The sequence below is a fragment of the Drosophila mojavensis genome, unplaced genomic scaffold (genome assembly GCF_018153725.1).
Source record: "Drosophila mojavensis isolate 15081-1352.22 unplaced genomic scaffold, ASM1815372v1 contig_16, whole genome shotgun sequence".
NCBI lineage: Eukaryota > Metazoa > Arthropoda > Insecta > Diptera > Drosophilidae > Drosophila > Drosophila mojavensis.
The window spans coordinates 7,389,478-7,403,785 of NW_025318693.1; the positions used below are offsets into that span (position 1 = coordinate 7,389,478).

At 39.8% G+C, this 14,308-nt stretch overlaps 1 protein-coding gene across 1 annotated transcript; it reads left to right on the plus strand.

Moving 5' to 3' along the window:
• Positions 1-10,609: 10,609 nt before the first annotated feature.
• On the plus strand, positions 10,610-12,339 carry LOC6573124 (general odorant-binding protein 83a). Its single transcript, XM_001999179.4, has 4 exons — positions 10,610-10,904; positions 11,679-11,754; positions 11,889-12,145; positions 12,208-12,339. Exons 1-4 carry the CDS (start codon positions 10,806-10,808, stop codon positions 12,223-12,225), a joined length of 450 nt encoding a protein of 149 aa, XP_001999215.1. The 5' UTR covers positions 10,610-10,805; the 3' UTR covers positions 12,226-12,339.
• Positions 12,340-14,308: the final 1,969 nt, after the last annotated feature.

Genomic DNA, 14,308 nt, shown 5'->3' on the forward strand with positions numbered 1-14,308 from the left:
GGTGACCAAAATTTTCGTCGCTATGAGCGGAGTCGTTATAACCGGATTCCACGGTAGTTATAAATCACCGTCATTTTTCTTATCGATGAATAATTTTCATATCTAGAACTTCTTCATTTCTAGAGCCCCTAATGGATTTAGATTTGTGAGAGCTTTATGATTTATAGAGAATGCGGTATTTTGCTCTATTGATTTGTTGATCTGTTGCAGTTTTCCCCTCAAGATAATGTCGTAGCTCGACATTGCTTCATAGTTTGTATACAGCTTAAATCACAGTCAATCCATATCAACTTAGCGGTAACTAGTCAGTCAAGGCTACCAACCGAATGAGATAGCTATTATACTTTGTTTTCCTCAAAAAAGAGAAAAGAGTGCTCACCCACTCTCAGCTAAACAGCAAACAACAAACAGCAGCAATAATGTCGTTGCCATATTTTACAACAACAACAACAACACCAAACAACAACAATAGCAGCAGCAGCAGCAGCAACAGCTACAAAATCGAGTTAGTTGCCAACATTTATGTGCGTTTCCGGTTGCAATTGTCACGGGATATGAAGGCGCTAAGGACGTGGCAGAGGGACACACGGATGGGGATGTGGTGCAGAGATTGCGCGAGCAAGCTGATGTTGTTGCTGTTGCTGCTGGCGCTGTAAACGCTGCAGGGAAATAGCCTCCCCGCCCACGTCCACATAAAATATCAAATTTTATGCATTTAAAAGCAATTGGGTTGAGCGCATGGCGGGTGCTTACGTTTGGTGGGCACTCTAAGGACGGGCAGGGGGCCCTGGTTGTTTGGTACGTACACAAACTTTTAATTTTATTTCAGGCTAAAAACTTGGCACCAGCAGCCGGAGCAGCCAGTCGCAGTAACTGCGACTCCAGACTTAGCCGTAGCCAAGTCACACAACTTCAGGCTGTCTATTGGCATTTCATGAGCGCAGCTGCCCCGTCCACCTGCTCTAATTATATCAACTGCATTGACAACTTGAGACTTTGCTGCAACTTTGTGCACCAGTTATGGTTAGCCATTAATTTTGATTTGGCCCACATAAACGTTGGCCAGCAGAGTTGCTGCCCTGCTTTACGATCCATTGCGGCAAGCGTCTGATAAGAGAGCGCTTAAAGCTCGCTTCGGCGGGCCCCGCCGCGCCTCTCCAGTTAGCGGCTATCTATATAAACCTGGCCAACATTGTTAAGCGGCAACAATGTTGTTGCCCAGTCGCTTATCAGGCTAAAAGCATACTTTTGGCCAGTGTTATACGCCGTACGCAATGTTCATTAAATTGCCATAAACGTGTAAAGCCAAAAATTGTTATTGTTATTAACATAAATTGTTTTTTCGCGCATTAACATGGCCACAAACGTGTTTTTCAATTATCGCCAGGATTATGTTAATGCCAGACGCCGCAACAAATCGCCAATTTATGTTCGTGGAAAACCATTTAGCTAACAGATTTAACACATGTAAAGGTATTAAAGGTTTATAAAGGCAGACTCGACTGCAGTCAGGTGATAAATCGTCTTATCAATAGATGAGGTAGTACGCTTTTTCAATAATTTCTATGCCCTGAACCCATTTTCAATGAGAAATCAAGGTATAATGGTTTTGTTAAAAGTTTATATATGCTTGATCAGGGCGACGAGCTGAGTCGATTTAGCCCTGTCCGTCCGTTAATATGTATCAACGCGTCGATCTCAGAAGATATAAGAGCTAGAGACTTTCTAGGTCCGTGTATATCTCCTACACCTTTAGAGCTAGAGCTTCCAAATTTTAAATATAAAGTCATATCTATTTTATAGAGTTTCGATTTTTGCTGTAATCTACCCTCCCATCCCTAATAAAGAAATTCTTAAGCGCGTCTGTCTCCTCCTGTCTCATCACTAGTCGCTGCCGTTCCTATCACTCCCACTGCATCGCCTTTCCCCTCCCGAACCTTCTCCTCTCTCGCCTTTCCCTTCCGTCGCCTTTCCTTTTCAAGGTCACTGACCCCTCAAGGTCACAGCCTTTCGAAGGTCACTGCCGCTCGAATATTTATACCATTGAAAATGGGAAATCATTCGAATATCAGCTTGGAGGGTTCAGGGTATCTGCTAATCTAGCAGTCTCCAGAGCGCTATGGCGCAAATTAAACTCGATTCGCTCTACGATTATGTTGGCAATATTTAAGCACATACAAAGCTAAACAGGGAAATGATCTGTTGAGCGAAATGATGGGATATCTCTCATAAGTCATAAACCTATTCAAGCCTTATTAAAGAGTAGAATATCTACCAAGGACGTCGTTAATATCTGATATGCTTATTTAAGGCTTCACAACATTATTAAGTACACATCAATAGCCTTATGTCTGAGTTATTTCTATTGGTGAAACTTGTTCGTTAGCGTATGACTAGAATTACAAAGTTGTTCTTATGATTATGTGCACAATAGAGGATATGCTAGGAACTTGTTATATAATTAGCAGTACAAAAGGTTTTCTCTCTTTTCGATGGGCGCAACTGAGTGACTCTGGGTGCTGGGAAGCAAGCGAACTTTAGGGAAATTAAATTACACAGTTGAGTTGTAGTAGACAGAACCCAGGCCCCGAACCCAAATCAAAGATGTGCACATGCGTTTCGGTTTCCTCTTCTTCTGCTTCTCCTTCTTTTTCTGCTTCTACTGCTGATGGTTTTTTAGCCAAGTTACGCCGCATTCGAATTAGCAACACAAAATATCTGAAATTATTTCGTTAGCAGTCAGAACTTTGCTTCGTACACTTTGACACTTTCGTTTTTCTGTAATAGTTGTTGTTGTTTTGGACAGGGCCACGTTGCACGTTGCTGTTGATGGCCCCGGGCGCACATTTGAAACGAATCGCCAGACACATTGACCATGGGCGGGCGCCGTGCCCGGTTGGTTTGTTTGATGCTTTTAGCTAAAGGGCCAATATTGATTTCGATCTTAATTAACTTTGGCACATTTGGAAGGCAGTCGTACAGTTGCCAACAGCCAACAGCCCACGCCCACGCCAACACTCTCCGCCTCCTGGCAATGTATATCTATGTCGAACGACCCTCTAAAAAGCTTTATTTGTGCTTGTCACCTACCCAAGTGGCGGGTAGTTCAATTTAGTAATCCACTATGCTTTGCTCTGCTGATGATACTACAGATGCCTTAGATTATGATATTTTATTTTAAAACGAAGGCCAAATTAAAAATGTATATAATAAAAGCTTTACAGGTAGATTATATAAGAAATACTATTCAATTCAATTCAAATATTTATAGATTTAAATACAATATATTCGTTGGCATCTATTTATATTATTTTTATATTTCATTTATTTTTTATACATATTTCTTAATAGCCTTGATTAAGGGTATTCGAATGCCGTTGACACATATATATTTTGGCTCTACTTGTTTTCTTACTTAGGTAACTCCTTTTGCTAATTTGTTTGTGTGTTCGCTTCGCTCTCGTTTACTGTTTCGCTCTCTATCTCTCTATTGGCTTCTGCATTAGTTTCCCTTTCGCACAGGTTTTGCGGCAGATGCAAAAGCCCCAGGACTAAAATGGGTGTCAACCTGAGATGAAGATGACTAGAAAAGTTTATGCTGTGGCTCTGCGGTTCGCTCGGCTCTGGTTTTTCCAATTGTCCAATACTTTCTATTGCCATTTTGTGTAGGTGTATTCATCTCTCTCGCTCTCTCTCTTTCTCTCTGTGTGTGTGTGTGAAAGAGTCTGTTTCTGTGTAGGTGGGAGTTTTTGTTAGTGCTGCAGTCCGGCCATTATCACCATGTAGGCTTTACTTTTTTCTGCACAGTGCACTGGGCTTGGCATTTTTTGATTGCTTTTAGGTTTTCCATTGCGCATTGTAAGTGCTACATAAAAAAGCAAATATTTCTCGTCTGGGGCTTTCTCCGCCAATCCAACCATCAGGCTCTGTGGGTGCCCTTTGACCGATCCAAAAACAATCAAATATCTGCAACTGTAAATTTATTATTGCCTGTGTTTTGAATACATCTCAGCTCAATGTTCGGCTACATCAATTGATGGCCAAACCGTTTTCTAATACGCCTTGTCAAAGAAAATGGCCCCGGAAAATGCTTTTCCCAGACTGCATCGAAATTGTTAACGCTCAATTATTGTATGCAACCTTCTCTTTTGATTTCCCGTCATGCATAGTATTGGAATTCCTAGTTCATTTCAAGTCTAGCATTCCATTTGAATTGAGTTTCCATCATGAGTTGCAGGACTTAACCAAGGATTCACATTTGCAATAGTTTTACTCACATGCTAATTACTTGCAAATATATGTGAGACATTGTCTGGCTTTGTCTAGTTCCACTGATAGGCAATAGAATGGAATAGACTGCCTGCCAGCTCATTCCATTGTGTGTTGCTTATTAATTAATTAAAATCATGTTGTCAGGACAGAGTGTTCGGTGCGTGGGCTCCAGTTTGTTGGCTTTGATGTGCATTTGTTGACTTAATTAAAATCTAAGCACTTTAAACTTGAATGGCTGCTTATTAAAATTACAAAAGACCCCGGCTCAATGAAAAGGTATTTAGTAATAAAATTAATAATAATAGGATACCTAACCGAGAGCTGGAGCTAAGTGGAATGAAATTAATTTTAATCATTTTACGTAGCCTATTTTCTGGCTGCAGCGTATCTCTTTAAAGATGCAACACATTACAGAAAAAAAAAAAAAAATAAATAAATAAATAAATAAAATAACAGACGCAAATAAAAAAAAAATTAAGTGAAACGAAACCGAGAGCATGTTCATAAAAAGCACAACAAGAGCGACACAAAACTTTTAATTAAACAATTTCTGGGCTGGCAACGCAAAAATCTTGTAAAGACAAATTTCCGTGCACCAAAAAAAAAAAAAAAAAAAAAAAATAAGAGAGAAAAAGAGAGAGAGAGACAGAAAGAGATAGAGGGTGGTAGAGACATGAACAACGTAAGGCAACGCATTAGACATTCAAGAATTTAAATCTAATTAAATTTTTAGCTTTCTGCTGTTGTCATGCAAATAAATATATAAGTACTATATATACTTATACATACATATATATTATATAGTATACAGGGTGAAGAGCAATCTATGGCAACGAGACAAGCTTAAAGACCAAGAGGAACGTCAGAATCGCAAGTTGACGAAAAGTTTTAATAAGGCAAATTCGTGCAAATAAAAAACACAGTCAGAGAGCTGAAAAGTGGAGTAGTTCTGTTGGGGAGGGGACATTCATTAGAAGCACTGCTGTCCAGCTATAATTAAAGTTTACTTTTGTACGCTGCTCGCTGCAGCTGCCGAAGCAACGACAACTTTTGGCCCAGCTGCAGCGAGCAGATAAAAAAAAAAAAAACTTCATAGGTAACAGCAGCAGCATCAGCCAACTTTGGCTTTCAAAAACACATTACATACTTCTTTCAGCCGCAAGCAACAACAACACTATTGTTTTGGCGTCTGAACCATTAAATTGCCGTCATTTGCCTTTTATTTGGGTTTTTATTACAATTTTTCTGTTCTTTTTGCTTTTTTGTTCGCTGAACCCTTTTGAAATTGGGGCTGCAGATCGTGTTGGTTTTATCAAAATGTATGTAACCGGCAGAAGGAGGCGTGGCAGAAATATATTCTTGATCAGAACAACTGACTAAGTCAATACAGTAATGTTCATCTCTCTAAGTCTAAGTATCTGTCTCTTGAAGTATCCGATTCCCTAGAGACTTGAAATTTTGCAGATTTCATATACCATCCGCCCCTATTCTTAAACCTATTTCAAGCAATAGATACATGAAGTAAAAGAAAAAGTAGGGAAGAGTTAGCCTGCAATTGACTTAGGATATCTTCTAGTCGAGCAGTCCTGATTGTAACACTTCTGCTTGTTTTTATTTGTTTGCGCTAGCCGCTTGACATTTTCGCATAAAAATTCGACAGCACAAAAATTTCCATACCCACAGCCAAACCCTTTTGATGTAGCCGCGCTTTTCACTTGAAAATCACCCCCACCACCACCAACAACAACAACAACAATAGAAAAGAAAGCCAAAAAAGGCTAAAGATGGCCAGATGCTTGGCCCTGGCCAAACAAAACAAAGGGCAAATATCACAGCGCCTTTTTGTTTGCGGCCGTGTCATTTTTACAGACTAAATTAAAATATCTGCCACAGCGCAAAAAATGGCGGTCTAATTTACATTTGTAAAGCGAATACCAGCAGCCTTTTTTTTCGTATTCAGTATGCCCTGCTCTGAAGGCGAGCAGGGGTATCAATAACTCGCAATTTGCATGAGCCGCGCACAATTGAATGCGCCATGTAAAGAGCGCTTTGAAATTAGAATGAATGGAATCTTGAATTTCACAAGAAAAGACTCGAATCGCGAAAGCATTTTTTCCATTTATCATGCCCTTTACTTCTACACTGCCGTTTACAGGACAGCAACTAGTCGTGCAGTTAAGCTTGCAGCATTCTTAATTCGTTTTTTCCTACTCTGTTTTGGTTAGGACAGTCAAATCTTAATCACTGTCAAGTTCAAACGCCCAAGGCTCATGAATATCAATGACATAGCTGCGGGGGACCGCAACCCTTTGCCCATCTGCCAAGTTGCCCTCTGCCATCTGTCCCATTGGACATTGGAGCTGTAGCCCTGGAGCTTTCAATTTTCAAACAGGACAGTTAAAAAGCTGTGTTAAATATATACACAGTTACATATGTATAAGTACGTATGTATATGACATTCATTTTTGATGCATTGCATTGGCTATCAGCCGACTATTTAACGACTCGCGCCAAACTCTCGTAAAAGTCATCTGCACATATTTTACCCTTAATTAATTTTTAATGACATGCCATATTATGCATATATGACCAATTTTATGGGTCATGCATAAAGTTAAGTGGGCGCGTATTTAAATTGCAACAATTCGCCGTGTGTGTCGTCACAGCACAGGGCATACAGTGCACTGAAATGAGGTCAAATCACATAATCATTTTTAGTTTGGCCAGAAATAGACCAAAAAAACAATCGAATTTCATATTGAGTGACAAGTGGGATAGGAAGAATCTTAAAGCCATTTAAACCCATGACAAAACATCGTAGACTTATTCTGCTCAATAATTGCTAAAGTTTATTTAATTGACACACTTTAGCCCGTATCAGTAGATATTAAAAGATTTAATATTTTGAAAAAGTAAGACAAACTGAGTTAAAAGAGAGGTAGAGACTGAGAGAGAGAGAGAGAGAAACTGCAGCAAATATTTGGAGAGCAATATGTGAGCTATGTTGACGGGTTGAGTTTCGGTTAGGTCAAACTAAAACTAAAGAACCATTAAGGAAAGTTGTTGTAGGCTATTTGCAGTTCTTGGTAAATGGGATGATGAGATGAAATGTCTAAGTGAACTGTCATTAGAGTTGTGAGCTCAAATCTCTTTGTCAAACTGCGTGTGTTGTCCGACACAGAGCCGAGTGGCGGAGGCTTCTGGTAAATGATGATGACAATAATAATAAGAAAAATAATAAGAATGAATATGGCAATGACAATGACAATGAAAATGGCAATGGCAATGACAATGACAATGACAATGACAATGACAATGACAATGACAATGACAATGACAATGACAATGACAATGACAATGACAATGACAATGACAATGACAATGACAATGACAATGACAATGACAATGACAATGATGCCTAGCATCATGTCTCTGATACCAAATATAATATTGATTTTGATGATTGATAAATAATAATTATAATAATGATAATGATATGAATTTATATAAATATAATAATAAGGCTTATGCCCAAAAAGCTTTTAACTTTCGAGTTGTACAGATGCCCAGGGTAAAACATAATCACGAAGAATATATAAATGTAAGGTTAAATCATGATCTAAAGTAATGAAAGTAATGTAGTTGTCGAATTTTGTAAGCTTATTTTTTATTTTTTTTTTTAAGATATCCCCAATATATGTAAGTACTTGTTAGCACTGCAGCTTAACGTAGAAAAATCTTGCTCATATTACGACTTTCATGTAACTAGCTAGTACTTAACATTATAAGCATAGCACTAAGAGCGCCTCATAAAAGGGAGGGGAGGCGAGTGCGTGGTGGGTTCCAGCTCATATAGTTGTAGTTATTATGGCACATTGCTAACGCGTACTTGGCTTGTACTTTGGCTTAATGCATTCATTCGACTGGCCGCATGCACTCAGCTTGCATTTAAGTGCAAAAGTTTCTAATTATGTTGCCAAAGGCTGAACGGGCAGCCAGTCGACAGCGAGACTTAAGCGACTCGAGACTTGAGTGTGCGTGTGTGTGTGTGTGTGCTGAAAATTAATAGACTGTGAATATGTTAATGATGCAAGTTGCATTGCTTTGAGCGGCTCTTTAAGCAAAATGTGGAGGTAGAAAAAAATATGGAGAAAAGAGAAAAACTGAGCCATGGCAAACTCAAAAATGAGCAGCGTACCGTGCCTGACCTGGTTATACAGATATATATATATATCATAATAATGAGCAATAAAATGTTAAATTCATATCAAATGGCCATACCCTTTGGCCCGGCGCAGTTGCTGCCCAAAAATTGTTGACCTTGGACAGTTATTTATTGTGCGTATTTTATTTGCCTAGTGCTAATTTAAATTTATTATGCTCCAGCAGTCGGTCGGACTGGTCCGGCTATAAATTTTAAAAGCTAAGCCGCCGCCCAGGCCGCAATCATTAATTATAATTCATTGGAGCCGTAAACAGGTCCTCTGCTTCCCATCCTGCCCACGCAGTGTCATCCCTTTTGCAATACACTACTCAGCTTCCAGCTTTTTTTTTTTTTTTTTTTTTGTTGCCTTGATTTTTTTGTGGGGCGTGGGCGTTGGGCTGCATGCTGGTGAAATGCGTAGACGGGCCTGGCCAACACTGTAAATCGATTATGTCCGGCAGCAGCAAACCACTAGAGTCCATACAAATGGCCGCAACAAACGCGCGCTATTCAAATTTAGCTGGGCAACATTGCATGGAGCGACCAGCTGACAAGCTGCACAAATGCTGCAGTTCGTTTAACGAAGTTGTCCTCTGTCATCCTGGCTTGTCCTGCTGCTGACAATGATGTAACTGTCGTTGCGCTGCTGCTGCTGCTGTTGCGACTACTGCTGATGCTGCCACTGCGGTTAGCAGCTGCAACTTTTGTATGGCCGAAAAATTACACATGTAAATTGCATGTGCAAGCCACAAAACGAGTTGTGCGTTTTGTGAGCGCAAATAAGGTGTCAATAAGTTGTGCAACACACACACACACACACACACACACACAGACTCATTTGTGTGTTAAGCATCTGCATTTGCACATGTATGCAACAATGGCATGCAACATCATAGGCAACATTGTTCGCCTGCCGGCATCTAATTTGCAAGTGTCACATGTCAATACACACACACACACACAGACACTCACAGACACACACACACACACACTCACATAGCTTGCCCTCCTGCTGCTGCCATATTAAATGCCTTCAACACATTGCGCAATTATGGCAAACATGAGAATGACAAGGAGTGACGCCTAGCTGCTGCTGCTGTTGCTGCTACAGCTTGGCAGCGCCTTTGTGCGTATTATTTGAAGGCCAGTACGCAGCTCCACTGACCCCCAAAACTAAAGTCAAAAACTTTAATTACAATGCATGGCCAGACGCCCACCTAAAAAGTTGCTGTGCGCCTCGTTTAAATCTATTATTTGGCGAGACTCGAGGAGTTGGAGGGTTGGGCCGGGCTATTAAAAATTAATTTGATACGTTGAGTTTTCATGCCTAACCGAGAGAGAGGGAGAGAGAGAGAGAGAAAGAGAGAGAGGCAGGGAAAGAGGGAAAGGATGAGAGAGAAAGAGAATAAGGGCGAGACAGAGAGAGAGAGTGGGTGGAGAGAGAGAGAGAGAGAGAGAGAGAGAGACAGCAAACTTGGGACTGAGAGCCAACCAAAAGTTTTGCCCAGCGCTTAGCTTGCATAATAATTAATGAATGTGGGAGCGAAAAAAAAAACAACAGAAATAAGGAAAATAAAATTGCAATGTCCACCGGACCCGTAATTAACGCGTTTCGTGTGGCAACAAATGATGGGTTGCGGTTACGGGACGGAGCTACCTGGCATTCGCATTATATTTAATAGCCCTATGCGTGCCGTTGTTGCTGTTGTTGTTGTTGCTTTTGTTGTTATTGTTATTAACTTGTTGCCGGCGTCTCATGACACGCACCCATTTCGACTGGTCGCCATCTTGGCCAACATGGCGTATTGCCGGCTTGAGCCATGTATTTTCGCGCCTCGCGCCGAGTGCTCTTTGATTGACAAATTGCTGGCCACGTTTCGGCTGGCTTAATTATGGGACCGAGCATAGTAATTAATGACAGCTAATTACACAGATCAAGCAGCTCGCCCCACACACTGGCTGCGGCTATATAAAACATCCACTAGCCACTTGGCTCTGTCGCAGTATCAGTTGCAGTTGCTGTTGCAGTTCCATTTGGCTGCTAAAGTCATTCAATTTCGTCGGCTAATCCCCTTGACTGCACGTCCGTAGTGGCTGACCGTACCCTGTGTATGTGTGTGTGCGGCACTAAATCCTTGATCCCAGATATCCTGCGTCTCACGTGCTTCCGCAGCTTAACGCTACTTTGGACTTGAACGGCGTTGTCACGTTGCAACTTGACCACCAGCAACAGCAACAGCAACAGCAGCAGCAGCAGCAGCAGCAGCAGCAGCAACAGCAGCAACAGCAACAGCAACAGCAACAGCAGCAGCAGCTGTATAGCAGCATCATGTCGCTGCGTGCCACCATTAACATTTTCCACATTTTACTGCTATGCTCTGTGATGGGGCGTGGCATCTGGGCAGCCGAGCTGAGACGCGATGAAACGGTAAGCAGCAGGAGCAGTAGCAGCAGCGCCAGATCGCTGTCGGCAAAGACAAGTTAAACCAAATCACAAGTTGAGATAATGAAGAGCAGCTAGAAAGAAATTCACGTAGGGAGGTGATGTAGGGTAAGCTACATCAAATGAGTGCATCTACTTTTTTCTTCTTCCTTATAATGCCTTGCCCCAAGGCTGGTATAGCGATGATTTACTGTACCTACCTTTAGTTGTCGACTTGCATGCTTCATAACATATTTATGTGTTTAAATGCAGCTCAATTCTTTGACAAGTATCCAATTCTTGTTGAACTCTCCTCCATTAAATAATTATATATGGAAATATGAGTTGATTCATATGAGTTTTAAAACTTATATACAAAATAATTCTTGGTGCAAATGAATATATATATATATATATATATATATATATATATATATATATAATACTCCGATGAAAAGCCTCAATATTTTTTTAAGAGCTTATATATTAACACAAGTTGAGTTTCCCGTATTCTTGCTCAATAAATATGAATATATATTCAATAAAAATAAACTCAACTATAATTTTCTACTAGATGTCAATTCAAGCCTAGAGAAAAATCAATAAACTGTGGGTATTCTAAAAAGAAAGGGTATATAAATAATAAAGAATTTTCGCATAAGCTTTCAGCTTAAATGCGAATTGTATATTTGTGGAAAACTAACAATCATCATCTGCCTGAAGCGCATTTTGTTAGATATTTCTATTATTCTATTGTTATTATTCTATTATATGCGAAAGTATCCTCCGCCGGAGTTGCTTAAGGAGCTGCAGCCCGTGCATGACAGCTGTGTGGGCAAGACTGGAGTGACTGAAGGTGAGTACAGGTGGTAAAGAAGCAGCATAAGCTGGGCCAACAGACTTGAGCCGAGCTGGATGCCGGACAAATGCAAACAAGCTGTTGCCATCTGTCACTGTACTCTCGCCTCGACTCTCAACTTGTGTTTGCAGCGGCAATTAAGGAGTTCAGCGATGGGGAAGTGCACGAGGACGAGAAGCTCAAATGCTACATGTACTGTGTGTTTGATGAGACCGACGTGCTGCACGAGGATGGCGAGGTGCACCTGGAGAAGCTGCTCGACCGTCTGCCCGACTCCATGCACGACATTGCGGTGAACATGGGCAAGCGTTGTCTCTATCCCAAGGGCGACACGAAGTGCGAGCGCGCCTTTTGGCTGCATCGCTGCTGGAAGCAGGCGGATCCCAAGGTAAGGGCCATTGCACCTGATTAGCGAGGAGCTGCAAAAGCTAATAAATTACATTTTTGCAGCATTATTTTCTCATCTAAGCATTGACGACCGTTGGCCCAAGCTAAGCCCAACAAAGACACTTGATTTATGTTTATATTTTATTCCCTATATTTTAGTTATATACACGTATATATTTCAGTTTCATTTTATACAAATAGCACTTTGACGAGCATTCCAAAAAATAAAAAAAAAATAAACAAATAAAAATGGATATAAAATGACGCATAAAGTTTTTATTTATTTATTTTTATTTTTGCAACAGCTGCTGCTGCAGCTAGTTGAAGCCTTGTGGGCGTGGCACTGCGAATTTTATGCGAATATTGTGATATATTTACAGCAATAATTGGCACTGCTGATGGATGGCGCACATAAATCCGCTGACTGGCCATGGCCTAAAGCATATTTAATTATTTAATTAGCGCTATCTAAAGAGCGCATCTATAATTTTATGCAACGATAAACATTAATGACATCGTCATACAATTAATATGCGGCTGCTGACTGCATTTACTGCTTGCATAAATAATTATAGCGCACGCTCTTGCTCTTGTTGCTGCTGCAGCTCTCTATCCCTCTCTCTCTCTCTCTCTCTCTCTCTCTCTCTCTCTCTCTCTCTCTCTCTCTCTCTCTCTGAATCTATCTATCTATTTTTTACGCATCTTGATATAACTTTTATTGCATTTGCTATTGAAAATGACGCATCGATTGATATGCTATTGATATGATTTATGAAACTTTATCGTCAAGTGCAGGGGATTGCCAAGTGCTAAAGAGAAAGACTAGAAGGAATCGAGTTGAATTGAGTTCACAGTTTTTTTTTTCTAAATTTACATAATTATTTAATTTATGAATTAAAAATTAGATGTGGTGTTCACAATTTTAATGACTTTACATGTTCATATTGTATCTAATTAATCTCTAATTATTTATAAATCGCAGATTTTTTTTTAACAGGAGTGGCTCCTACCCCATATCGTCTGTGTTTTATCAAAAAATAATAAATAAGAAATATTTATCTGCAAATTTTTATCAACCAAAATCGTAAGAAAATAATTTAAAAAATTTGTGAAAAGTTATAAAACTTTGAATGATGATTGTCATTCATATTTAAATGAATAGGAATACTTTTGTATTATTAGGATCCGCTTCATTTTCATTTAATTGTAATCAAATACCTTTGTCGCTTTATAATTTGGACACGTTACTATTTCATTAGATCTGTTCGGCCAACAGAATTACCTTCGGAGTACGCAATAAATCTGAATGGCCGGCGTACGTAACATACAAATGACCAATGTCCATATCGGTAGCATAGGGCTTTGCTACCTGTGACAATCACCGTTCAATTTATGGGCTTCCGGTCTTTCATTTGGCATTTTGTCATTGTATTGGGATCTGTAGCGCTTGTTGTATGCATTCATTTGCTCATTTCACATACCTGGCAATTTGAATGCAATTGCTGTTGTCATTGCAACCAAACTAGGAATTCAAATTCGATTGCCAAACAGCTAGTTACGGCCAAAGGTAATAAAATATTACAATTCTCGTTTTCACCAATATATCGTTGCAATAAAAAACCAAACCTTTGAAACATATTGAACGAATGCGAATCACAGTTGTTGACATACACAAAAATGGAGAGTTTAATATATTTTTTTGTTTCATTATATATTTCCCATTCATATTCCGATGATATTTGTATACTAGCAAATGTATGAGCTGAATAGCTTCATTCCAAGTTTAAAGTCTTGACCAATTTAAGCCCTTTCACGCTGCTTGCGAGCTCGGCGCCAAATAGAGTTATTTGCGAATGCCAGAAAAGTCAATTAAACAATTTGAAAAATTATTTACATATGCATGTCTCATACCTTGACCCGCAAAAAAATGACTTTTTCTTATGGCGCTCTGTATTATATATATGTATATTTGTTTTTCTGCTCTTGTACAACTAGCAATTGCGAACACGCAACTGGGAGTGCTGGGTGAACAGTTGCAGTCGCATGCAAATTGCAAAAGTATATATTCATTTCAAGTGGTGCATAGGGAAGCCGATGACAAGCAACTTAGATAAATATGGACATTGATTAAGTACTAAATTATAGAAATTTAATGCCGAATCAC

Excerpts from the sequence above, each read along its gene's own strand:
- LOC6573124 (XM_001999179.4), top strand. The coding sequence starts at position 10,806 with ATGTCGCTGCGTGCCACCATTAACATTTTCCACATTTTACTGCTATGC. Across the intron at positions 10,905-11,678 it reads AGCTGAGACGCGATGAAACG|TATCCTCCGCCGGAGTTGCT; the intron begins GTAAGCAGCAGG and ends TATATGCGAAAG. Across the intron at positions 11,755-11,888 it reads CAAGACTGGAGTGACTGAAG|CGGCAATTAAGGAGTTCAGC; the intron begins GTGAGTACAGGT and ends TTGTGTTTGCAG.